The 27,742-nt window shown below is 41.1% G+C and overlaps 1 protein-coding gene across 1 annotated transcript; it reads left to right on the top strand.

The window, feature by feature from the left end:
• The first annotated feature begins 35 nt into the window (after positions 1-35).
• LOC143287609 (ubiquitin carboxyl-terminal hydrolase 5-like) lies at positions 36-27,535 on the top strand. Its single transcript, XM_076595727.1, has 20 exons — positions 36-163; positions 2,718-2,843; positions 3,091-3,142; positions 4,693-4,811; positions 5,544-5,650; positions 6,294-6,529; positions 7,266-7,360; positions 7,847-8,040; positions 10,224-10,295; positions 10,928-11,003; positions 13,243-13,365; positions 15,107-15,260; positions 16,705-16,762; positions 17,089-17,211; positions 17,745-17,833; positions 18,534-18,638; positions 20,298-20,441; positions 22,575-22,705; positions 24,857-24,992; positions 25,984-27,535. The coding sequence occupies exons 1-20, from the start codon at positions 38-40 to the stop codon at positions 26,154-26,156; spliced, it is 2,439 nt and encodes an 812-aa protein (XP_076451842.1). The 5' UTR covers positions 36-37; the 3' UTR covers positions 26,157-27,535.
• The last annotated feature ends 207 nt before the right edge of the window (positions 27,536-27,742 follow it).

Below are 27,742 nucleotides of genomic sequence, written 5' to 3' on the forward strand. Positions count from 1 at the left end.
TGTCATTGGATAAAGTAGTCTTCCGTAAAGGGAGATGATGCATGACAACAAAATCGGCATGGACGCCATCGAGGAACTGCGCAAACGTCTGTCTCAAATAAAGGCTCCAGTTGGAGACGAAAAGGTTTACAAAAATGAGTGTGCATTTTCGTTCGATAACCCTGTAAGTACCATTCTAAATAAATTTGAATGATATTTCTAAGTGAAAAGACAGAAGTACGTAGGCATATCTAGAATAAAATGTGATGAATCATTCCAAAATTTTCGAGAACCAACAAAGCACACGAATGACACGTTCAAATTAATGATAACAATAACCTTTCAGAATATGATTATACTCTTTTCTCTCGCTGAGTTAGGCATAGATATTTCAGACTTTAAGTGATGAGTCAGATACACTGAGAGCACTTGATCTTCCTGTCCAATCTAGTAAATATTTATAATGGAAACGGAGTGGGTGCTTCTTTCGATATAATCACAAGGCAACATCGAAACCCATGAATATGTATACGGTTTGCTTTTCACGCTCCTTGTATGAGGGTGGGCATAGGATGTGTTCTTGTGTGTCGGATATCCTAGACATAAAAATGAATATTTACATTCTGGAGCTTGCTTTTGAAGCATATGTGGTGGTATGTGACATGCAAGCACACATGACCACACTCAAGTTTTTTCACAAAGATTGAGTCCCAGTTACTTTTAGAAAACAGTAGTCCAGTTATTGCTTTAAAAAAAATGTTTTGACGGCACTAATGACAGCAAAGCAGATCTGACAGTTTCTGAAACTGAAGTATATTCAGTGTTTCTCCATTTTAAAAATGTATTTTTATCTTAAATAAGAAATAGCATTTATTTTGTTCACTGCACTTTCAGAACTCTTAGGATGATGACAGCTTGTGTAATCTTCCCCAAATTTTTGGATGTTTTAAAAACTAAAAGAATGATAGTTTGTGCAGCTCACATGCACTCACAGTCACATTGCCTCACCTATCAGTGTTTACACCAATTGTTCTAGTATATCATTGTCAGGATCAAAAGCACTGTTTATATATCTCCAAACATTTTTCAATGCTTTAAAAGTAACAAAACATGACTTTCTTGCTCTGATCTGTGATCACAAACAAAACTTGCAACAACAACAAAAGTGTTTTCATAACCTGTGCCCAGGTTGTGTTATTAAATTGCTGAAAGTTTTTCAGGAGTCATGTCCCTTTGGTAATTGCTTACACTTAGAAAGGTTAACTCTTTCTATACTAAGGTACGCTATAGTGTACTTCATGCACACAACACTTCGTTACTGTGGTACGCTATAGCGTACCGCAAGTTTAATAAAGAGAGGCAAGGCTTTCAAGACTCACTTGTGATACACTTAAAAAAAAAAAATCCAAGCTTTTTATGTATTGAGTATAATTTCAAAATGTAATGTTTAAGATGAGAAAGATCACTTTAAAGCGAATTAAGTCCCCTAGCATTAATTACAGAGTAATTTCCCTTTTTTACTATCTGCACCAAAACATTTGCAAAATAAATAAAACTTCCATGCTTTGCAAAAGAAGTTCCTGTTTGAACAAAAATGATTATAATGACTGCTCTTGTTGTTGGGTGCCAACAAGTGCCAAGTTTAGAGAATACAAAAAATATAAATATAACAGTAAATGCAGTTTGCATATAATTAGGCTTCATTTTTTTTTTTTTTTTTTTTTTTGTGTCCATCCCAGAGGTGCAATATTGTTTTAAACAAGATGACTGGAAAGAACTGAATTTTTCCTATTTTTATGCCTAATTTGGTGTCAACTGACAAAGTATTTGCAGAGAAAATGGCAATGTTAAAGTTTACCACAGACACACACACACACACACACACACACACACACACACACAGACACAGACAACTGAACACCGGGTTAAAACATAGACTCACTTTGTTTACACAAGTGAGTCAAAAATTCCTAGTTCATTGGTTAAAGGCTTTGTGTGGAACTAAATGGCACAGCTCTGTTCTACAGTCACCCAAAAGTGCACCTGCACTTTTACTGTGGCTGAAAATACCTTTGTTTTAGTGCAATACATGCGAGCATGCAGTCACCCTTCTTGCTTGCTCGCTCAACAAGATGGCGTCTCCATCAACTTCGGCATGTACTGTGGCTCAAAGTCAAATGCAAACGGATTCTTTAGTGGATATCCACTGTGCATATGCATTTGCCTGTTCAATTGCTACAATTAGGAAGTTTCTATGGTTTCAAAAGACCACACTTGTAAAATTTCTGTCATATGAGAAAAATTCACCCCCTTTAGGTCAGTTCTGAAAAACAGATTTTTTTCAAAATATGATAAATCAGTCAGTGATTAGATGAGTGCTTTGAAGCTTTGCCAAACGTTAATCCATTCTATTCTTTATATTATCACAAAATTTCACAGCTGTATGTAAATGCATTCTTTACATATATATATATATATATATATATTGTAACATAAGCAAGCGGCCAGTACATAGGGTACAATGAAGGAAGTCATCGGGCAGTATGGAATGAGTTAAAAATACAACAATAGTTTGGTGAATTTGGATTGATAGATGCTAAAAATAGTAAAATGTTGGCACTGGTGCCCAAACAGCGCTTGGGTATACGTATAGGGTGAATTGAGATAATTTACCATTATTACTGTTTTGTTTTGTTCCTGATTTGACATGTTTGGAATTTTGTTTTCCTTGTCTGCAGGAAAGTGAGACCGGGCTGTATGTCTGCATGAAGACATTTCTTGGGCTTGGTCAGCGCTTCTTGGAACCATACTTTCATAAAACTGGCAATGGAGTCTTTCTGCATATCCGGCGTTGGAGAAAGGAGGTTGTATTTTATTTGTTGGATGAACTTTAACTTCAGAAAAAAAAATTCTGTGTGTTTTTTGTTTTGTTTTGTTTTAATTTAGTGGGGGGGGGGGGGTGGGGGGTGGGGGGGGTTGTATTAATTCTCGGGAGGAAGGGGAGTTCATTGGCTTTTTGAAAATAAAATATAGAATTATATCTCTGTTAGTGTTATTAAGTGAGTGTTAATTGACTTTGTAGTTCATGTGAGAATGTTTGTGTGTTCCCAGGTTCCTCAGGACCCAGCGGTTGCAGAAAATAAACCAACCAAGATGGCCATTGGTGAGCGGGCTTAGGCTTTTACTTGTTTTATCCATCTGTGTGCCTCTTTACATGCCAGTCATCCTTGGGTGGAGTCCCATTCAGTGCCTTAAATCAGTGCTGCCTGATTTTAATGTGTTGCTCTCTGACTCATTGATGATTTTTGCAAATAGTTGAAATGCTGAGTTACGGAGGAATATCTTGGGTAAATTGCTATGGGCATTTTTTTTAAAAACATTTCAAAGATTACAGCACTCAGTTTTGTGGTCTGAGGCCTGCTATTTTTAATAAGAAATTGTGAATATAGAGAAATGGTTTAAGGACAGTTAGAAACAGAGAAATAATCATATAAAAAAACATGATTGAATAAATTGGAGTTCTTGACACAAATGCACCCAAAATTAGATAATAGAAGAAAAGAATATCATATGTCTTTATTACCAAATGTACCAGGATCAGTACAAAGACAAATATAATGCCAAAATTTATGCATAAGAGATATTAATTGTTACGTTTCTGTTCTTTATTGTGAGTCCTTCAGATATGTTATAGATAGAATAATTTTGGTGTGTTTTTTTAAGTATGCCAGTGTATTTAGATGATGCTAGGTATGGCCACTGACCACTGCTTTTACAGCCTCATTCTCAGGACTGGTTTAGCTACGTTCAGGTCATGCCAGTGCTGACAGTCACATTCTCAGGATTGCTTTAGCTACGTTCAGGTCATGCCAGTGCTGACAGTCACATTCTCAGGGACTGGTTTAGCGACGTTCAGGTCATGCCAGTGCTGACAGTCACATTCTCAGGACTGGTTTAGCTACATTCAGGTCATGCCAGTGCTGCCCTGAAGGAGGCATTACCAGAAGTGAAATGTCCAGATAGCTTATAATTGGAACTACTTGTAACCATCCACATAGCTTATAATTAGAACTACTTGTAACCAGCATTCTGTGTTTCAGATTTACATGCTATTCTGTGTTGTGAAAACTGCAGGTGCAGAGTGTATATATTTTTAAAACAAGTGGAGTGTTGGCCCAGTGGTAGTCCGCATTGGCTGCAGAAGAACTTGAGTGCTCTGGTTTGATTCCCACACTTGCCAGTATTATCTTCCCCTCCACTAAACCTTGATGGCTTGAGTGGCAGTCTGGATGCTAGTCATTCAGACGAAAATATAAAAAGGTCCCATGTGCAGCACGCACTTAGCACAAGTAAAAGAACGTACAGCAATGAAAGGGTTGCCCTTGGTAAAATGTTGTAGAAAAATCCCCTTTGATAGGAAACCAAACACACTTGCAGAACAAAAAACAAAAAAAAAGAGGGAGAAAGGGGGGTGGCAATCTCGTTGTAGCGGCACACTCCCTTAGGGGAAAGCAGCCCAGATATCACCAAAAAATATCTGTTGTCACAAAAAGATACAATACAGTACAGTACAGTATAGTACAGTACAGTACAGTACGATACAATACAATACAAATTACAATACATTACTGCTTTTTTAAAAGCTGATCTGTGTATGCTGTACAAAAAACAAAAAAAAAACAACAAAAAAGTGTCTTGGTGTGAAACGTGCAGGTGTGGAAGGGGGCTTCCAAGTGGAGGACAAGAAGTTTGTGTTTGAAGAGGAGCTGCGTATTGTCATGCTGCCAGACTGGCAGGACATCCAGCTGCCCAACATTGACCTGCCTGAAGTGGTACGGTCTGTGGCTTCAGTCTGTCGTGTCACTTATGTGTTTTATGTGCTGTGTGCATGTGTGCTGTGTGCTGCGTATGTGTGTGTTTGTATGTGTGTGTGTGTGCAATTTGTGAATGTTGGTGTGTGTGTGTTTTGTGCTATGTTTGTATGTGTTTATATGTGTGTGTGTGTGTAATTTGTGTGCACTGTTTGTTTGTGTGCTGTGTTTGTGTGTTTGTATGTGTCTTTGTGTGCTCTGTGTAGGTTTGCATCTTTGGTTGAGTTTATATACAAGTGAGTTGTCTCAATCTGAGGAAAAGAAAATACTGATTTTGAGATTTGCCTTGAGTGTATCTTCAGACTGAAATTGAAATACAAATCAGTAATAGCTGGTTTGTGTTATATGTATCAATATACCCAGAAATAAATTGAATGTGTTGTTTATGTATTACTGAATGCAGTTAGATTGGATTAACCATAGTTGATAATTTAGTTAGATTGTGCCTAGCCATATATAATTGCAAGAGAGTTGCTATTTGTTGTACTATCATTCTTTAGCACCATTTTACAGTGTTGTTGTTACTTTTCTATTATCCACACAGCACTATCAGTTAAAAATAATAATGCTATTAAAACCAGCACAATTAGATGATACTCAGATATATTTGAATGGGAGCTTGTTCTCCTTTTTTTTTTTTCTTTTTTTTTTTTTTTAAGATGTTATTTTTTAATGCAAATTAGTATGTGGCAGGTGCAGCTATCGGTGACAATGATCATGTCTGCTGAGGATGCCGCCAAGCAAGAAGAAGCAGCTGCCATGGCCGGCACATGGGAGGGGGAAAAGCTGATAGTGTCCAAGTAAGAGTTTGGCTGGGTTGGAAAGAACAAGACTTTGATTTGTTTTCATGGTCCAAGTAAAAAGAAGAGAATGAAGCAGAAATGTTTGCACTGAATCATCTATCCATTGTTTCTCATAGCCCAACGTATTGCACGTGGCCATATCTTTTTCCTTTTTTTTTTTCCAGAAAAGAGTATTAGATATGAGCTTTTTCAGTAATATATTTTGATTTTGATGTATTCAGATGTGTCAAGTTGGTATTTCTGTTGATATTCATGACTTAAGGATGACAAAGATGTAAGTACATGAGTAGAATTCTGATAGTCTCTTCAGACACTGTGCATCTTTTCTATCGAGTATTTTCAGATTTCATTCGATCATTTTTGATAAGTAAAATACCATAAGTCTTGCAATAGGGATTTTTCATGCTTGCACACTAACATAATTCCATTGTTTTTAATGGATAATTTATGTGAATAATCAACATCATGTTGTTCATCAAGACCTTATAGTATGTATAACATTTAGTTTGATGTTCTTTATAATACTGTGTTTAATCTGAATAACACTGTTCAATGTTTTATGTCACGTCGTGAAACAGTTTATGGGTGGGGGGAAAATGTGCTAACTTGTGGCTAACGAGTTTGCTGTGCGCATGTTCAGGCATGCCGAGTCCCTGGTGCAGATCGACAACGGAAAGCGCATCCCTCCCCAAGGCTGGAAGTGTGAGCGCTGCGACCTGACCACCAACCTCTGGCTGAACCTGACAGACGGCACCATCCTGTGTGGCCGTCGCTTCTTTGATGGCTCCGGTGGCAACAACCATGCTGTGGACTACTACCAGGAAACCAAGTACCCACTGGCTGTCAAGCTGGGAACCATTACGCCTAATGGGGCGGGTGAGTGGGCAGATGTCTTGTGCGCGTGTGTCAGTTTGTGTGTTTGTGTGCGTGTGTGAGTGATTGTGCGTTGATGTGTATGTGCCTGTCTGCATACATGCTTACATGCACAAATGTGCACATGCTTTGAATATCTGTGCTTTTCATTTGTGATCCATTTTCTTACCTGATCTGGTCTTTACTTTGGCCTGCTGTTTGTTTTGTGATGTTCTGCTCTTTTAGCAGTGTTTTCTAGATGCTGTGGTGGTTTTCATCTGCTCTCTTGTTTTTTTCTGAGTTTCTCACTTTCTGTGTTCACTGTTTTCTAAGTGCTCTGTTTTTGTGGGGGCAGTTTTTGTTGTTGTTTTTTTCAGTGTTCAGCTCTGGCAATAGTGGAACTGTTACCTGTGAGCTGCGGTGTACTCTACAATAGTGTAATGAAAGCTAGCTGTCCTGTGATTGTAGTTCCTATGTGTAATGTTCTGCTGTGAAATCCTGTCTTCTCTGTTTTGTAGCATATCACCCCACCCACATCATAGGTCTTCAGTTTTGTTCTGTGAACTGTAATTTTTCCATGATGTTTTTTAATGTACAGTATTCTGTATTATACTACTCATCTATTCCACTTTCTTACTTCTTCCCCAACGTTTTTTGTTTGTTTGTTTCTTTTTTTCAATTTGACATGAATAAATGAGCTATGGAAAGCATTTGGGGGGGAGTCATTTTGTGTCATTGACCTGTGTTTTGTTGTGCACAGACGTGTTTTCCTATGATGAAGACGACATGGTGGAGGATCCTCACCTAGCCAAGCACCTGGCTCACTTTGGCATCAACATTGCCGCCCTGGAGAAGGTGAGCAACAGCTGCTCTGTGACAGTGGTTGGTGCAGGCATGTTGCTTTGTGATGCTGGTTGGTCACTGTATTGACAGTCAGAAAGGACTCACTAAAAATGAAAGATCTATTCTTTTTCAGTATGAAAATGGGCTGTAATTTGGCATTGACATACAGGACATATTTAGAATTAAAGGACCCTGCATATGGCCGTGATTTGACATTATTTGATGACAGACAGAAAGGAGAAACGGAGACAAAGAGGTCTGCCCACCAAACAACCAGACATTTGATTTTGGCCTTTGTATTACTGATAAGAAAAAATGCATTATTTCTGTCAGTGATACGGACAGATGCAAAATGCTGAATTTGAATTTAAAGTAAAAGGATGGTTTTTAAAAACTTAATCCAAAAAGAGTCTGAATGATGTGATATATATGCATTTCTTCCCAGTTCCAGCCATTCAGAATTTTTGTCCCTACAACGGCTGTGACTGGTGTTGACAGACGGAAAAGACGATGGTGGAGCTGGAAATCGACCTGAACCAGCGTATCGGGGAGTGGGATGTTATCCAGGAGTCTGGCAGCAAGCTGACCCCTCTGTACGGCCCAGGCTACACGGGCATGCGCAACCTGGGTAACAGCTGTTACCTCAACTCCGTCATGCAGGTGCTCTTCACCGTCCCTGACTTCAAACACAGGTGAGGGCTCCTCTGTCTGCTGTGTGAGGGTGGGCATCAGCTCCTGACACCAGTCATTATGAACAGGGTGATTTGCCCTTTGGTGATTTGGGGGTGGGTTGGGGGGAGGGGTGCTTTTCAAGAAATCACTGACAATACCTCCCTTGTTGAGTTTACCTTCTGTGTGAGAGGCATCCCTTTGACAGGAGGGACTATCATTTTTAACATGCGTCTGTCATATATTTAGTGCAGCATGTGTGCAACCCAACTGCAACAAAAGGGCTGTCCCTAGCAAAATTCTGATATCCACTCTTATAGTGAAACTAACACACTTGCACTCAGAAAAAAAAAAGAGAAAAAAGGGTGATGCTGCACTGTGGCAATATGCTCGCCCTGTGGAGAGCAGCCCCAGAATTTCACATGGAGAAATACAATACAATACTATACAATACAATACAGCATTATGCAACAAAATATTTCATCACAGGTTTTCATGAAAGAAAGAGTCCTGTGGTTTGAAACATCCATATGGATGAAGCAGCATGTACATATCATTAGAAGGTCCCCATCAGTAAAGGTATACATATCATTAGAGACACCCCTTTGATCAGAGCAATTCTGGTTGGTGCTCTAGAGGAATGTTAGCATCCTAGGAGGATCCTGTCACCATCACAATATAAAGTGCTGGTTGGTAGTGTAGAGGATTGTTAACATCAGGTTGGTAGTGTAGAGGATTGTAAGCATCCTAGGAGGATCCTGTCACCATCAACATTATAAAGTGCTGGTTGGTAGTGTAGAGGATTGTTAACATCCTAGGAGGATCCTGTCACCGTCAACAATATAAAGTGCTGGTTGGTGCTGTAGAGGAATGTTAACATTCCAGGAGGATCCTGTCACCGTCAACAATATAAAGTGCTGGTTGGTAGTGTAGAGGAATGTTAACATCCTAGGAGGATCCTGTCACCATCAACAATATAAAGTGCTGGTTGGTAGTGTAGAGGAATGTTAACATCCCTGGAGGATCCTGTCACCATCAACAATATGAAGTGCTGGTTGGTAGTGTAGAGGAATGTCAATATCCTAGGAGGATCCTGTCACCATCAGTAATATAAAGTGCTGGTTGGTAGTGTAAATGTTAACATCCTAGGAGGATCCTGTCGCCGTCAACAATATAAAGTGCTGGTTGGTAGTGTAGAGGAATGTTAACATCCCAGGAGGATCCTGTCACCATCAACAATATAAAGTGCTGGTTGGTAGTGTGGAGGATTGTTAACATCCTAGGAGGATCCTGTCGCCATCAACAATATATAGTGCTGGTTGGTAGTGTAGAGGATTGTTAGCATCCTTGGAGGATCCTGTCACCATCAACAATATAAAGTGCTGGTTGGTAGTGTAGAGGATTGTTAACATCCTAGGAGGATCCTGTCACCTTCAACAATATAAAGTGCTGGTTGGTAGTGTAGAGGAATGTTAATATCCTAGGAGGATCCTGTCACCATCAACAATATAAAGTGCTGGTTGGTAGTGTAGAGGATTGTTAACATCCTAGGAGGATCCTGTCACCGTCAACAATATAAAGTGCTGGTTGGTAGTGTAGAGGATTGTTAGCATCCTTGGAGGATCCTGTCACCATCAGCAATATAAAGTGCTGGTTGGTAGTGTAGAGGATTGTTAGCATCCTTGGAGGATCCTGTCACCTTCAACAATATAAAGTGCTGGTTGGTAGTGTAGAGGAATGTTAACATCCTAGGAGGATCCTGTCACCGTCAACAATATAAAGTGCTGGTTGGTAGTGTAGAGGAATGTAAACATCCTAGGAGGATCCTGTCACCATCAACAATATAAAATGCTGGTTGGTAGTGTAGAGGAATGTAAACATCCTAGGAGGAATTCCTGTCTCTGTCAACAATATAATACTGGTTGGTAGTGTAGAGCAATGTTAACATCCTAGGAGGATCCTGTCACCGTCAACAATATAAAGTGCTGGTTGGTAGTGTAGAGGATTTTTAACACCCTAGGAGGATCCCGTCACCATCAACAATATAAAGTGCTGGTTGGTAGTGTAGAGGAATGTTAACATCCTAGGAGGATCCTGTCACCGTCAACAATATAAAGTGCTGGTTGGTAGTGTAGAGGAATGTTAGCATCCTTGGAGGATCCTGTCACCATCAGCGATACAAAGCACTCTGTCACTGGTTGTGCAGATACGTGGACAAAATGCAGGACATCTTCACCCACACCACCTCCAACCCCACCTCAGATTTCAACGTGCAGATGTAAGTGTAACTGTTTTTTGCTGAGGTGTATGTTCGCATCAAAATGGGAATGTCCCACAGCTGTTTGCTTTTAGTTTTGGTGTGTGTTGTATGAGAGAGGGAGCAATCAACCATTTTGATGCAGATTACACGTTTTTCTATTCACAGTAATTGTTATTAATGTTGAAACACAGAAATTTTAAATGCACAAGAAAAGAAAAAAATCAATATCCTGTATCCCCCATGCCGCCACTTTTTTTTTTTTTTTTTTTTTTTGCGTAAAGCACTTTTCAAATCATTAAGATCCACAGTCTCATTTTCCAAATTGTGACCGCTTGGTTACATACATCTCTATTCATTTCACTCAAGGGAGAGTAAAGAAAATTGCAAGTTTACTTCATTTTAGAATACCCCATATAAACATTCTTTGTTCACTTATTTTAAAGTACAGTTTGCTTGCAGAATTTCAGACAAAACAGATGTGTTTAGATGATGAAACAAACATGTAGTTGATAACAGATGTATCTGGATGATGAAATGATAGATTGAAATTTTTTTTTTGCAGTCAGGTTGTACATTGTTATAATATAAGCTTATAGTTGAGAGATGAAAAGATAATTTTTAAAACAATTGAGATGTGGTTGGTGTTGCAGGGCCAAGCTGGGATCGGGGCTGCTGGCAGGTGACTACTCTAAGCCTCCTCCGGAAAGTGCTGGTGATTTCTTGCCTGTACGTCCATGTCCGTCTTCCGGGCGTCCGTGTCTGTTTGGTGTTTTCACTGTGTGTCCTTGTCACATTTGGATTGTAATCTCTTGCAATTTAGCAGCTGTCTTTGGATTGTAATCTCTTGCAATTTAGCAACTATCTTTGGATTGTAATCTCTTGCAACTTAGCAGCTATCTTTGGATTGTAATCTCTTGGAGTTTAGCAACTATCTTTGGATTGTAGTCTCTTGCAGTTTAGCAGCCGTGCAAATACAGCAGGTTATTTTGCCCCTTCTGTACCAGGGATCCTGAGATGAATTTTCTGCTTGAATGTCCAAAATGCAGTGTACCCAGGAATTACTTAATTCCAGAGAAATATCACAGATGTCCGTCTGTGTTTAAATTCACATTACTGATGGCTGTAGAAAACGAACTAATGGTGATGAATGTTGTGAACTTTGTACACAAAGCTCTTGTCATTAGGAAGCAGAGTATTAAGGTTTTGGATTCTTTCTGTGTAAGCAGTGTTCACTCAGTTAAACCGTTTGAGTTTTTGTCATTGTTTAGTGGGCTCCATTCTGATTAAAACCAACACCCACCTTGGGTGATACAGCTGGCAGGGATAACTTTACCAGGAAACTTGGGCGTGGGGTGAGTGAAGGGGGGACACCATCATAGTAATGACGCAATGCAATGTGCTGTGAAAATGTCTGTTTTTATACTATTGTATTATTTTTTTGTCACAACAGATTTCAACAGGTGTGTGAAACTCAGGCAGCTCTTTCTGTAATTGCTTTCCTATCAGAGTGGATTTTTCTGCAGAATTTTGCCAGGAACAACACTTGCCGTTGCCGTGGGTCCTTTTGCATGTTGTAAGTGTATGTTATGCACAGGACTAATCTTCTCATCCAAAAGACTAGTACCCAGATCACCACTCAAGGTCTAGTGGAGTGGGGATTAAAATCCTGGTCTGAGTGTGGGACTTGGACCTGAGGACACTTGCTTCCTAGTCCATTACCACTGAGTCACCACTTTACTGCTGATTTGAACCTGAGGACACTTGTTTCCTAGTCCATTACCACTGAGTCACCACTTTACTGCTGACTTGGACCTGAGGACACTTGCTTCCTAGTCCATCACCACTGAGTCACCACTTTACTGCTGACTTTAACCTGAGGACACTTGCTTCCTAGTCCATCACCACTGAGTCACCACTTTACTGCTGACTTTAACCTGAGGACACTTGCTTCCTAGTCCATTACCACTGAGTCACCACTTTACTGCTGACTTGAACCTGAGGACACTTGCTTCCTAGTCCATCACCACTGAGTCACCACTTTACTGCTGACTTTAACCTGAGGACACTTGCTTCCTAGTCCATTACCACTGAGTCACCACTTTACTGCTGACTTGAACCTGAGGACACTTGCTTCCTAGTCCATCACCACTGAGTCACCACTTTACTGCTGACTTTAACCTGAGGACACTTGCTTCCTAGTCCATTACCACTGAGTCACCACTTTACTGTTGGGCCTCCGCTCTGCTGTTTTCTGTTACATGAACTTGTTTCAGCTCTCAACTGATTGAGCCATCCAGGCAACCCAGTGTCCTTGTCCTCATCCTTTTTTTATACAGCTCACAGCCCTTCAGAACTGTTCTAGTAATAACAGTATTTCTCAGCAAGCAAGAAAAACACCTGTCTTCACAGCAGTGAACAAATTAATGAAGGTGGACAGAAATATTTGAGTTTATCATTCGTCACAGCAACAGCAGAGAGAACAAATTTTTGTGTACATTCTTCTTTGCTGGTGGTATTTTACATGGCCTGCCAGAATGAAGGTTTTGGAAGGCTAGAGTTAAATGCATGGATAGAATTGTTGAGCATTTTGGTCTGCTGTTCTGCTAAGAGCTGTTGATATTCAGGGTGTTCTGTTGCTGGTGTTTGAGGTGGTTTTGTTGGTATCACATTTGACTGATTGAGACATGTGTCATCTGAACAGTTCCACATTCCTTACTCCTGTTTTCTTTTTGTGGATGTTAATTGTTATTCCTATTGCTTGTTGTTGCTTTCGTTTTCCAAGTTGTGTTTTGTCGTTGTTGTTGTTATCCTTCTGTTGGAAAGCATGTTGTTTTTTTTGTTTGTTTTTTTGGTGGGGTTAGGGTGGGGGGGTTGTGGTAAGATTGAGCACATGCAGCTGTTGTTGATGGTGAGCACAGTGGCAGCAGCTGTGTGATCTGGGTGCTGGGTGACTCGCATTTTGCAGCCCCCGTCAGGAATCCGCCCCCAGATGTTTAAGACACTGGTGGGGCGGGGTCACCCAGAGTTCTCCACCAAGAGGCAGCAGGACGCACAGGAGTTTCTCCTTCACCTTCTCTCTATGGTGGAGGTGAGCCCGGCTTTCTCTCTCACATTGAAAGTTCTTTGTGTGTGTTTTGGGGTTTTTTTTGTTAGATGTACATACAGAACATACAAAGTTATGTACTGAAAATGGATTTTGACTGGCTTAACAATTAGGTGAAAACGATCAGTGAGTGAAGTTATTGTACTGAAAATGGAGTATGACTGGCTTAACAATCAGGTGAAAATGGTCAGTGAGTGAAGTTATTGAACTGAAAATGGAGTATGACTGGCTTAACAATTAGGTGAAAACAGTCAGTGAGTGAAATTGGGAGTTCTGAGCAATGAATGCAAAAAGAAAGGAAAAAGTTGGGAGAAGCATCATGAATATTGAAGTTTAGTTACATAACAAACAAACAAAAACAAACAAAAAAAGATGGGGAGAAGCATCATGAATATTGTAGTTCAGTTACATAACAAAAAAAGATTGGAAGAAGCATCATGAATACATACAGGATGGATTATTTAAAGAAGACAGACATCCCCAGAGCAGTCAGGTGGGCAGATGACACAGCATTTAAACAGTTTCCATGATGACATCACAAACCTGAACATCAGTTTGAGGTGAAGGTACCAACATGGCAGCAACAGTTTTCGACAGAGGCTGACTTAACTGATCATGTTGATGTGTGCATTATAATACACTGCCCATTGGCAGCAACAGTTATGGACAGTGCTCAACTTGTAATTGATATTGTTGATGTGTGCATTATAATACACTGCACCATGTGTCTTGTTTAACCAGAAAATCTTTGAAATTTATAGGATGCACCATATAATCAGAAAAGCCTTGTCATTAAGATTTGGCAGGTCCTGTCCTAGGCTGTCTGCCTTGCTCCTCTGTCCCCTGTGGGATTCCGGGAATCTTTAAGTAAGATAACTTCCCCCTGATATTCTGTGCTAAGTAATTATTCCTCTTTTCTATTGATCTCTTTGTTTCTACCTGTTTTCTTTCTTCAAGTTGAACTTTGCATTTTCTGCCTTCCCAGTCCTTTTCCCTTTCTTTTTTCCAGCAAGCCTCGACACTTTTTTTTCTCTCTTGCCTGCATTGCAATCTTTGGTGTCCTCAGCACAGCCAAGTCTTATTTGCTTAAGGAGTGTAATGGTTAAGATAGAGAAATTAAAATCATCAACTGTGTTGTTTTGCAGGGTTTTTTTTTATTTTTGTTTTTCCAGATGCTAAGGAGTTTTATGTTGAACGCTGTTGATTTTTTTTATTTAGTTGGCCTGTCCTGGTATGACCCTTTACGGTCGGCTGATTTATAAGCAACTTGTGTGTGTGTCTGTCTGTATGTGTGTGTGTGTGTGATGATGCAGTGGACAAGCCAGGACACAGACAACCCGGCCGACAGTCTACGCTACCAGGTGGAGGAGAGGGTGGTGTGTGTGTGTGTGTGATGATGATGATGATGATGGTGATGGTGATGATGATGATGACGATGATGATGATGATGATGCAGTGGACTAGCCGGGGCACAGACAACCCGGCCGACAGTCTACGCTACCAGGTGGAGGAGAGGGTGGTGTGTGTCAGATGTATGTCAGGTGTGTGTGTGATGATGATGATGATGACGATGATGATGATGATGATGCAGCGGACTAGCCGGGGCACAGACAACCCGGCCGACAGTCTACGCTACCAGGTGGAGGAGAGGGTAGTGTGTGTCAGATGTATGTCAGGTGTGTGTGTGATGATGATGATGATGACAATGATGATGATCATGATGCAGCGGACAAGCCGGGGCACAGACAACCCGGCCGACAGTCTACGCTACCAGGTGGAGGAGCGGGTGGTGTGCGCCAGGTCGAGGAAGGTCAAGTACACGTACCGCGAGGACTTCCTCCTGCCCCTTCCCATCCCTCTGGAGGCGGCCATCAATAAAGGTCAGGCTTCACTGCTGGCAGGGGAGGGGGGTGGTGGAGGTTGGAGGAGGGGTGGGACAGAGGATGGGGAGTGAATGGAGACTTGTGTGTGTGTGTGATGTGTTTTTCCTGTTGTTATTGTATCAATTGTTTCTTCTTTTTTTTGAGGGTGGGGGTGGGGGGGGGGTTGTTTTTCACCTTTGCAAAGTTCCTTTCATACAATAGAAAAGGGTTTTTTTTTGTTGGTGGGGGATAGGGAGTGAGGGGGTGGGGGGTACAGAGGAGGAGGAGGAGTGAATGGGGACATATGTCTAAATGAGATGTTTTTTTCCTGTTATTGTGTCAGTTGTTTCATTTTTCTTTTTGGTATTTGTTTGGGGGTTTTTTGGGTTTTTTTTTCACTTTAGCAGAAGTTGTTTTCATACAATACAAAAGTTGTTTGTTTTTAAATTCATTGAATATACATAAGTTGGGCTTAAAGCAAACAGTAACAAAAAAGATCAATGGATAAAACAAACAGTTATACACACAAAATTCTAGTGCATACAGTGAACTTACAAAAAAATCATCAATGCATATATTTAATAATAACCGAAAATCATCAATGCATAAAATAAGCAATAACATTAAAAAATATTAAAGCATAAGTAGTATTTAAGAAATATCAGTGCTTAGAAACAAAAAACATTATCAGTGCAAAAACAATAAAAGACAAGAGAGGCAAGGCCTTCAAGACTCACTTGTGATACACTTAAAAAAATATTAAAAAATCCAAGCTTTTTATGTATTGAGTGTAATTTCAAAATGTAATGTTTAAAATGAGAAAGATCAGTTTAAAGCAAATTAAGTCCCCTAGCATTAATTACAGAGTAATTTCCCTTTTTTACTATCTGCACCAAAACGTTTGCAAAATAAATAAAACTTCCATGCTTAGCAAAAGAAGTTCGTGTTTGAACAAAAAATGATAATAATGACTGCTCTTGTTGTTCGGTCAGAATATCGGATGAAAGTGCCAAGTTTAGAGAATACAAAAAATATAAATATAACAGTAAATGCAGTTTGCATATAATTAGGCTTTTTTGACTCACTTTTTTTGCTTTTTTTTTGTGTGCCCATCCCAAAGGTGCAATATTGTTTTAAACAAGATGACTGGAAAGAACTGAATTTTTCCTATTTTTATGCCTAATTTGGTGTCATCTGACAAAGTATTTGCAGAGAAAATGTCAATGTTAAAGTTTACCACGGACACACACACACACACACACACACACAGACAACCGAACACCGGGTTAAAACATAGACTCACTTTGTTTACACAAGTGAGTCAAAAATTATCAATGCATAAAGTTAACAGAAACAAAACAATATCAGTGAATAAAGCAAACAGTGCGGGGTGGGGGTGGGGGGATGAGCTATTCCCATTCCTTGACTTCACTGTGAGCCTTGTCTGTCCCATGGTTTTCAGACGAGGTGGCTGCCTATGAAAGCAAGAAACAGGAGCTTGAGGCCAAGGGACAGAAAATGTGAGTGGTACACAGGGATGGCCAGGCCAGAGAAGGAAGAAAATAGTGTGAGGCCTCTCAGGTCATGATAATACATATTCCTTACTCATCTTATACTGCTTAGAAACAAGTTGAAAGAATTGACGCTCAATGCACTTAGCACAAAATCATTTGGGTCAGATTTACGTGTCGGCATGCATATTTTGCGCATTGTCTTTAAACGTATGATGAAAATTATTTTTTAAACAAGTGATACACGTTGTTTTGTATGTATGATGAAAAATGTTTAAACAAGTGATAAACATTTAAGTTCTTTTGTGGTTTGTGTTTTGTTTTTTACCCCCCAGAGACCCAAAGGAATTGGTACGGCTGAAGATACGTATGACAGACTGCATACAGCAGTTCCAGGAAGTGGAGACAGTGGATGATTTCTACAGCTCTGCAGTGCAGGCCAAGACTCAGGCTAACAAGTGAGTGCTGACACATCCGGGTTTTCTTCAAGACTGCTGGAACAAAGCAAAGTCAACTACGTTTTGAGTCATTTCTGGATGGCCCTAATGTTTGTTGTTTTGGGAAGTTAAATGTTCCCCTTGAGGAGTTATATTGTGTTAGGTTTTTGTTTTGTTGTTTCTAGACACATTGCACTGTGTGAAATTCAGGTTGCTGTCCCTGGGGAGATGCATTGCCACAGTGCAGCACCACCCACATTGTCTTTTTCTTCCCTCATGTATATTTGTTTTCCTACCAAAATGGATTTTTCTAGAGAGTCTTGCCAGGGACAACCCTTTTGTTGCTGTGGGTTCTTTTACATGCACTAAGTGCACGCTGCACACAGGACCTCAGTTTATTGTTTCATCCAAATGACATACTAAATGAAGACCGCCCTTGTCTGATGTGTGACACTTTACACCATCTTGGTGTGAGTGTTGGTGTCACGTGAGTGCATGTACATCTTTCTGTCTGTAATCAGAATTACGTGTTTTTTCATTCTCTCTCTGTGCAGAACGACACGTTTCAAAACTTTCCCAGACTACCTGTTTGTGCAGCTGAAGAAGTTCACCATTGGTGAAGACTGGGTACCAAGGAAATTAGGTAAGTGTGAGACATAGTTCAGTTAGTGCTGTGTTAATTGCGTTGTTGGGTTTTTTATCTATTAGAAGAAAGTTGACAGAATGGACAATAACAGCAGCGTGCCCTGGGTTTATGCGACAGAATATGACTGTACTTGTTCCTGATTTTCTCTCCCACATTGTTCTCTTTTCAGGTTGTCAGATCACGACAGAGTAGGGCTTGAATTGTGTTTTTTTCTGCGTTGTTTAGTAAGAATGTTTTCCAGCCAGATATGGCCCACTGTTCACTGGGCAGTGATCACCAGTAACAGTGACATTTTAGGCTTGTCAGATCAGGGTCTGAACGGAGCCTTGCTATCTGTCACTATGAAACGGCTGTGGCTCCACTCTGTAAAGGATGTCCTCCTACCCTGCTGCTGCTTAGTTTTATTTTGTTTTCCTGTCATGTTCAAGAAATCTTATTTGTGTGGGTTGCCTGCTCTTTTTCCTCTCAAACAATTAGAAAAAGAAGTGTTCTATTTATCAGTCTTTTTTTTACAGAGAGACAGCGGTGGAGAGGTGGGTGAAACGATGGAGAGAGAGAGAAACAGTTACAAAAACCAGCTCACATGCCAAAAATGACTGGTCAGTTTCAGTTTTGCAGAAGGAAATCTGTTTCCAGAATGAATTAGCAGCTGGAACCGGCTGCAAGTTTTTGAATGTCGAGGCACGTTTTGTTGCAGACGTGTCTGTTGAGGTGCCAGACTTCCTGGATCTGTCGACGCTGCGTGGCAAAGGGAAGCAACCTGACGAGGAGGAGTTACCTGCTGACCAACCGGCACAGCCAGGTATGGGGACAGTAGGTCAGAGGAGTGCAGGAGAGGAGGGGGCAGAGGGGAGCACATTGGGTGGTTGTAATGTGTGCTGCTGCCGCTTTTGTATTATAGTTTGCAACCCCCACGTTTAATCAGACAGTTCGACAAATGGCCTTTTACTTGTGTGATTGTGTTTTTACCTTGATTTTTAGGCAGCCATGCTCTGTTTCCAGGCATGTTGACGCTAGGCTTTGTTTCTGTAACCCTTCAGAAGCTGACATGGATTACAGGATGTTTGGTGTGTTAATTTGATCTGTTGCGTGTTTGTACACATGAAGGGGGTCAAGGCATCAGCACGTCTGCATGTTTGTTGACCTGGGAAATTGGGAAAAAATTCTACCGTATCAAGACATTAGCATGTCTGTACATCTGTTGACCTTGAAGATTGGGAAAACAAAAAAGACCATATCAAGGCAGGCATTAACAGGTCTGCTTATTTGTTGACATGAGAGATTAGAAGGGAAAAAACCCACCATGCCAAGGCTTTTAGCAGGTTTGCACATTGAATTTTGTTGACCTAGGAGATTGGAATAATAATTTTAAAAAATTAACTTGACCATTAACCCATCAGGGGCCAATAATAGGACTGAACCTAGTCTTTACACTGAAAGTCCAACACGCTGACAACTTGACCTTAACCCATCAGGGGCCAATAATAGGACTGAACCCAGTCTTTACACTGAAAGTCCAACACGCTAACAACTTGACCTTAACTCATCAGGGGCCAATAATACAGAAGTGAGAACTGACACTGAATGTTTCTGTATTTGTGTTACAGAAGTGAGAACTGACACTGAACGTCTCTGTGTGTGTGTTACAGAAGTGAGAACTGACACTGAATGTTTCTCTGTGTGTGTGTTACAGAAGTGAGAACTGACACTGAATGTTTCTCTGTGTGTGTGTTACAGAAGTGAGAACTGACACTGAATGTTTCAGTGTGTGTGTGTGTGTGTGTGTTACAGAAGAGAGAACTGACACTGAATGTTTCTGTGTTTGTGTTACAGAAGTGAGAACTGACACTGAATGTTTCTCTCTGTGTGTGTTACAGAAGTGAGAACTGACATTGAATGTTTCTCTGTGTGTGTGTGACAGAAGTTAGAACTGACACTGAATGTTTCTCTGTGTGTGTGTTACAGAAGTGAGAACTGACACTGAATGTTTCTGTGTGTGTGTGTGTTTGTGTTACAGAAGTGAGAACTGACACTGAATGTTTCAGTGTGTGTGTGTGTGTGTTACAGAAGTGAGAACTGACACTGAATGTTTCTGTGTGTGTGTGTTACAGAAGTGAGAACTGACACTGAATGTTTCTCTGTGTGTGTGTTACGGAAGTGAGAACTGACACTGAATGTTTCTCTGTGCGTGTGTGTTTGTGTGTGTGTGTGTTACAGAAGTGAGAACTGACACTGAATGTTTCTGTGTTTGTGTGTGTGTGTTACAGAAGTGAGAACTGACACTGAATGTTTCTCTGTGTGTGTGTTACAGAAGTGAGAACTGACACTGAATGTTTCTCTGTGCGTGTGTGTTTGTGTGTGTGTGTGTGTGTTACAGAAGTGAGAACTGACACTGAATGTCTCTGTGTGTGTGTTACAGAAGTGAGAACTGACATTGAATGTTTCTCTGTGTGTGTTACAGAAGTGAGAATCGACGAAGCTCTAGTCACCCAGCTGGTGGAGATGGGCTTTGCGGTGGAGGGGTGTCGCAAGGCGGTGTTCCACACTCAGAGTCAGGGGATCGAACCCGCCATGAACTGGGTCATGGAGCACATGGGGGATGCAGGTACCTCTCCTCTCACCTTTCAAGCCCACACTTTGATACGCTCAAAAGAAACAGCTGATTGATTGCTAGTACACATTGTCTTGCATTATGTCTGGTAGAACGACAAAGGAAAAGGAAACAGCTGATTGATTGCTAGTACACATTGTCTTGCATTATATCTGGTAGAACGACAAAGGAAAAGGAAACGGCTGATTGATTGCTAGTACACATTGTCTTGCATTATATCTGGTAGAACGACAAAGGAAAAGGAAACAGCTGATTGATTGCTAGTACACATTGTCTTACATTATATCTGGTAGAACGACAAAGGAAAAGGAAACGGCTGATTGATTGCTAGTACACATTGTCTTACATTATATCTGGTAGAACGACAAAGGAAAAGGAAACAGCTGATTGATTGCTAGTACACATTGTCTTACATTATATCTGGTAGAACGACAAAGGAAAAGGAAACGGCTGATTGATTGCTAGTACACATTGTCTTGCATTATATCTGGTAGAACGACAAAGGAAAAGGAAACGGCTGATTGATTGCTAGTACACATTGTCTTGCATTATATCTGGTAGAACGACAAAGGAAAAGGAAACGGCTGATTGATTGCTAGTACACATTGTCTTGCATTATATCTGGTAGAACGACAAAGGAAAAGGAAACGGCTGATTGATTGCTAGTACACATTGTCTTGCATTATATCTGGTAGAACGACAAAGGAAAAGGAAACGGCTGATTGATTGCTAGTACACATTGTCTTGCATTATATCTGGTAGAACGACAAAGGAAAAGGAAACGGCTGATTGATTGCTAGTACACATTGTCTTGCATTATATCTGGTAGAACGACAAAGGAAAAGGAAACGGCTGATTGATTGCTAGTACACATTGTCTTGCATTATATCTGGTAGAACGACAAAGGAAAAGGAAACGGCTGATTGATTGCTAGTACACATTGTCTTGCATTATATCTGGTAGAACGACAAAGGAAAAGGAAACGGCTGATTGATTGCTAGTACACATTGTCTTGCATTATATCTGGTAGAATGACAAAGGAAAAGGAAACAGCTGATTGATTGCTAGTACACATTGTCTTACATTATATCTGGTAGAATGACAAAGGAAAAGGAAACGGCTGATTGATTGCGATTTCAGATTGTCATACATCATCTTTGGTAGACCAACAACAAAAAACTGCTGACAGATTGCTAGTAGAGATTGTCATTCATCATCTTTGGTTGAACAACAGAAGAAACGGCTGATTCTTTGGCAGAATAAGAAAAGAAACGGCTGATTCTTTGCTAGTACATCATCTTTAGTAGAACAACAAAAGAAACAGCTGACGGATTGCTAGTACAGATTGTCAAACAGCATGTTTGGTGGAACAACGATAACCATCTCAAGCAGCTGCCTTTGTCAGTGACCTTTGTAGGGAGTGTCTGGCGTGTGTGTTGGTTCCTCGACATCTGTAGTCTGCAGCCCCTACTGGCTCTGACCTCCAGCCATTGGTGCCAGCAGCATTGAGAGGGACATTCACTCCGTCTTTTCTTTATATCATGCTCTGACCTTCAGCCATTGGTGCCAGCAGCATTGAGAGGGACATTCACTCCGTCTTTTCTTTGTATCATGCTAAATGATTCAGTAGATACATGCTGCTGATGTCTTTCTTTTCTTTTTTTTTTCTTCTTTTTTTTTCTTTCTGTTTGAGTGCAGAACTCAGAGCAATAACAAAGGGAAACTCTTGCCTGCTTGCTGATGCGATAAACTGATAAATTGCAAGGGTGATACCAGGTGAAGAGCTCCCAGTTTGGGATCAAGACTGGTTTTATATGAATCACAAACCACAGTTAACACTGCCAAGACATGTAGAGTCTGAACATCCATGAAACAAGCATGTTGGAATATCTTGTTGGAACAAGTCTGAAGCCAGAGCAAGCCTTGCCAGTAGCGTCACTGCATGGTCGTTGGTTATGGTGCAAATTAATGATTTTTTCTAAGTCTGTCTTTGGTTCCACTCAACATTTTCAGCAGCTTGACACAGCGGGGGATGGTGTGTGTGTGTGCACATGTGTGTGTTTATGCATGTGTGCATGTGTGTGTGTGTGTGCATGTGTGCGTGTGCGTGTGTGTGTGTGTGTGCAGATTTTGCGGAGCCTCTACAAGTGGCAGGCAGCAACAAGTCGGCGGACTTTGTGCCCAATGAGGACGCCATCATGATGATCTCGGCCATGGGCTTCACCCGACCCCAGGCCATCAAGGCCCTCAAGGCCACGGTCAGTGCTGGGCTGGCTGCTGTCTGGCTGTGTTCCCCTGTGTCACTTTTTGTCACAAAACATTTCTCTATCTGAAACCTGGGCTGCTGTCTGGCTGTGTTCCTCTGTGTCACTTTTTGTCACAAAACATTTCTCTGCCTGAAACCTGGGCTGCTGTGTGGCTGTGTTCCTCTGAGTCACTTTTTGTCACAAAACATTTCTCTGCCTGAAACCTGGGCTGCTGTCTGGCTGTGTTCCTCTGTGTCACTTTTTGTCACAAAACATTTCTCTGCCTGAAACCTGGGCTGCTGTCTGGCTGTGTTCCTCTGTGTCACTTTTTGTCACAAAACATTTCTCTGCCTGAAACCTGGGCTGCTGTCTGGCTGTGTTCCTCTGTGTCACTTTTTGTCACAAAACATTTCTCTATCTGAAACCTGGGCTGCTGTCTGGCTGTGTTCCTCTGTGTCACTTTTTGTCACAAAACATTTCTCTGCCTGAAACCTGGGCTGCTGTCTGGCTGTGTTCCTCTGTGTCATTTTTTGTCACAAAACATTTCTCTGCCTGAAACCTGGGCTGCTGTCTGGCTGTGTTCCTCTGTGTCATTTTTTGTCACAAAACATTTCTCTGCCTGAAACCTGGGCTGCTGTCTGGCTGTGTTCCTCTGTCACTTTTTGTCACAAAACATTTCTCTACCTGAAACCTGGGCTGTTGTCTGGCTGTGTTCCTCTGTGTCACTTTTTGTCACAAAACATTTCTCTGCCTGAAACCTGGGCTGCTGTCCGCCCAGGGAGAGAGTGTTGCCACAGTGAAGCCTTTGAGTTTGTTTTTTTCCTACCTTTTTTTTTTTCTTTCTTTTTTTTTTTTTTTTGCTTATTTTTCCCATACCATTTTTTTTTCTTTTTTTCCCTACCTTTTTTTTCTTTTCTTTTCCCTTTCATTCCTCAAAGGATATATAAGACACATGTTTTACAGAGATAAAAGAAAAAGTGTTTGTCAGAGGACAGACCTGTTTTTCTCCTCCCCGACAGAACACACCAACAAAACAGAGAAATCATTCCTCAAAGGACATACAAGACAGACAGGGTTTTCTCTCACCCCACAAACCACAAATAATTCCTCAAAGGACATACGAGACAGAAATGTTTTTCTCTTCCCCACCCCAGAACAACAAAACATTTTTCTCCTGCCCCCCAGAACAACAACAACGTTTTTTTCCTCTCCCCCCCCCAGAACAACAATGTTCCCCCCCCCTCCCAAACAACAATGTTTTTCTCCTACCCCCCCAGAACAACAATGTTTTTCTCCTCCCCCCAGAACAACAACAACAACGTTTTTTTCCTCCCCCCCAGAACAACAATGTTTCCCCCCCCCCACCCCCCTCCCAAACAACAATGTTTTTCTCCCACCCACCCCCACCCCCAGAACAACAATGTATTTCTCTTTCAACACAGAACAACAACAATCACAGAACAACAATGTTTTTCTCTTTCAGCACAGAACAACAACAATCACAGAACAACAATGTTTTTTCTCTTTCAATACAGAACAATGTTTTTCTCTTTCAACACAGAACAACAACAATCACAGAACAGAAATGTTTTTCTCTTTCAACACAGAACAGCAATGTTTTTTCTCTTTCAGCACAGAACAACAATGTTTTTCTCTTTCAGCACAGAACAACAACAATCACAGAACAACAATGTTTTTCTCTTTCAACACAGAACAGAAATGTTTTTCTCTTTCAGCACAGAACAACAACAATCACAGAACAACAATGTTTTTCTCTTTCAGCACAGAACAACAACAATCACAGAACAACGTTTTTCTCTTTCAGCACAGAACAACAACAATCACAGAACAACAATGTTTTTCTCTTTCAGCACAGAATGTTTTCCTCTTTCAGCACAGAACAACAATGTTTTTCTCTTTCAGCACAGAACAGTAACAATCACAGAACAACAGTGTTTTTTCTCTTTCAACACAGAACATCAACAGTGTTTTTCTCTTTCAACACAGAACAACAACAATCACAGAACAACAATGTTTTTCTCTTTCAGCACAGAACAACAACAATGTTTTTCTCTTTCAACACAGAACAACAACAATCACAGAACAACAATGGTTTTCTCTTTCAGCACAGAACAACAACAATGTTTTTCTCTTTCAACACAGAACAACAATGTGGAGCGGGCGGCCGACTGGATCTTCAGCCATGCGGATGAGCTGGACCAGCCTGACGAGGTTCCCATGGAGACACAGGCCCATGGGGGTCAGCCTGCAGAGAACAAATTCCGGGATGGGTCGGAGAGTAAGTAAAGGATTAGAGACTGAACTTTGCACAATGTGGTGATGTGGTTGACTTAGGATTGTGTGAGATGTGTAAATGTTTTCCTGCTGTGTCTTTTACCCAGTGATGATGTGTTTCCATGTCTAAAATATGGATAGGTGACACTGGTGTTATGTTCTGATGACATGTAAGGTGTATGTGTGTGTTGTAGTTGAGTACATTGATGAAGTGTGTGTGTGTGTGTGTGCGTGTGTGTGTGGTGGTTTATTTGTGTGTGTGTGTGTGTGTGTGTGTGTGGTGTTTCAGAGTACAGTGATGAAGTGTGTGTGTGTGTGGTGTTTCAGAGTACAATGATGAAGTGTGTGTGTGTGTGGTGTTTCAGAGTACAATGATGAAGTCTGTGTGTGTGTGGTGTTTCAGAGTACAGTGATGAAGTGTGTGTGTGTGTGTGTGTGTGGTGTTTCAGAGTACAATGATGAAGTGTGTGTGTGTGGTGTTTCAGAGTACAATGATGAAGTGTGTGTGTGTGTGTGGTGTTTCAGAGTATAATGATGAAGTGTGTGTGTGTGTGGTGTTTCAGAGTACAGTGATGAAGTGTGTGTGTGTGTGTGTGTGGTGTTTCAGAGTATAATGATGAAGTCTGTGTGTGTGTGGTGTTTCAGAGTACAATGATGAAGTGTGTGTGTGTGTGTGTGTGGTGTTTCAGAGTACAATGATGAAGTGTGTGTGTGTGTGGTGTTTCAGAGTACAATGATGAAGTGTGTGTGTGTGTGGTGTTTCAGAGTATAATGATGAAGTGTGTGTGTGTGTGGTGTTTCAGAGTATAATGATGAAGTGTGTGTGTGTGGTGTTTCAGAGTATAATGATGAAGTGTGTGTGTGTGTGGTGTTTCAGAGTACAATGATGAAGTGTGTGTGTGTGTGGTGTTTCAGAGTACAATGATGAAGTGTGTGTGTGTGTGGTGTTTCAGAGTACAATGATGAAGTGTGTGTGTGTGTGTGTGTTGTTCCAGAGTACAAGCTAGTGGCGTTCATCTCCCACATGGGGACATCGACCAGCGTGGGTCACTACGTGTGTCACATCCTGCGGGAGGGTCGCTGGGTCATCTACAACGATGAGAAGGTGGCTCTGTCGGAACACCCGCCCCGCGACCTGGCCTATCTATACCTCTTCCAGCGGACATAGGCTGGAGGGACCTGGCCTGTCTGTACTTCTTTCAGCAAACATAGGCCAGGGGGGACCACTCTTTCATCCCCTTTGCATCCGTTTTCTTTCCTTTGCTGCTTCCATTTTAAGGAGAAATTTTTTTTTTCCTTTTTTTATCTGTTCAGGGTTTGTTTCTGCAGGAGAAAGTGATTGTCACAAGTGCTTATCGTGGGAGTCTTTTTGTGAGTTTTGTCATGAAAAAAAGGGGACAATTTTAGGATGGAGATGGATGAGGGGGAGGATGTTTGTTGGGTTTTTTTCTGTTTTCATGGAAGTGACTTTTTTTCCCCTTAGCTCCCCTGTCCTTATGTGGCCTGCCTGTTGGTGTGAGGTCAGCTTCGTTTGTTGTGTTCACATGTAATCCAGGCTGAGAGAGAATCAGGTGTGACTGTGCAACACTAGTGACCACAAACTGTGGGAATTAGCTGCAATATGCAAACCTGTGCTTTGGGTTGGAAGAGTTATCACTGTTGTGCATTCATTTGAATATAATGTCTGTATGTGTGTTTAGTGTTTCAATCTGTGGTTGTGAATGAGTGGAAGCGTGTGACTTTATCGTCGGTTTGCACGAGCGCGATCATTTGCATGCATGGGTGTGTACGTGATGACTCTTCAATCAGTAGGTAAACGAGGCATGGAAACTTGAGAGTTTTTGCAACACAAAGCACATGGCTGTTCAGTCAGTGGCCACTTGGTTAAATGCTCGCTGTCTGCTAAAAACAGTCCACTCACACTCAGAGGGGTCACAAACCACACGTGTGCGTGCGGTGCCTGCCTGATACCAAGCCAGCCTCTTCTGTGGAGCATAGTGTGTAGAGTAACACCAGACACTGCTTGTACATGCTGCGTTCAAGTGTGCTGCTGAAAGGCTGGTACACACACACACTCACACACTCACACACACACACACTCACACACAGATAATTGGCGGACTTTTTGCTTTTCTTACAAGAATTTGCATCTCCTAATATCCATAATTACAATGGAACAATTTGTGTAATTTCGATTACACAGAATGAAGACACTAAAGGTAAAACTGTATGACTTAGCTCAGTGAATAACGGTCTGATCTGTTCACAAGCTCAATGAATAACAGTCTGATCTGTTCGTAAATGGCGCGGCATTGTTTTCCAACATATGAAAAACCTGTCAGTGTTAACACATACCAAAGAGAGGCACTATCAGTCGACGTAATATGTGTGGAGTCCTGAAATAAAACACACTCTTCAAAAGATAACTTCTTTTTGATTTCATCACAATGCTGACACATCCAGGCCCCAACTACAATCAGTTAAAATCACAGTGGGTGTGTAATTCACAGCACAAACGAGTAAAAAAAAAAAAAAGAATTAAAAAAAGAAATAATGATAATAAAGATTTTAAAAGCCAGGGCTCAGTGCAAACACAGCCACACTGAACATGGAATCGTTGGCAGAATGATGTGGGTGTCTATGGTGTGTGTGTGAGTGTTAAATTGTATGATGTGGGTGTCTATGGTGTGTGTGTGTGAGTGTTAAATTGTATGATGTGGGTGTCTATGGTGTGTGTGTGTGAGAGAGAGAGAG

Source organism: Babylonia areolata, chromosome 11, assembly GCF_041734735.1.
Source record: "Babylonia areolata isolate BAREFJ2019XMU chromosome 11, ASM4173473v1, whole genome shotgun sequence".
Taxonomy (NCBI): domain Eukaryota; kingdom Metazoa; phylum Mollusca; class Gastropoda; order Neogastropoda; family Buccinidae; genus Babylonia; species Babylonia areolata.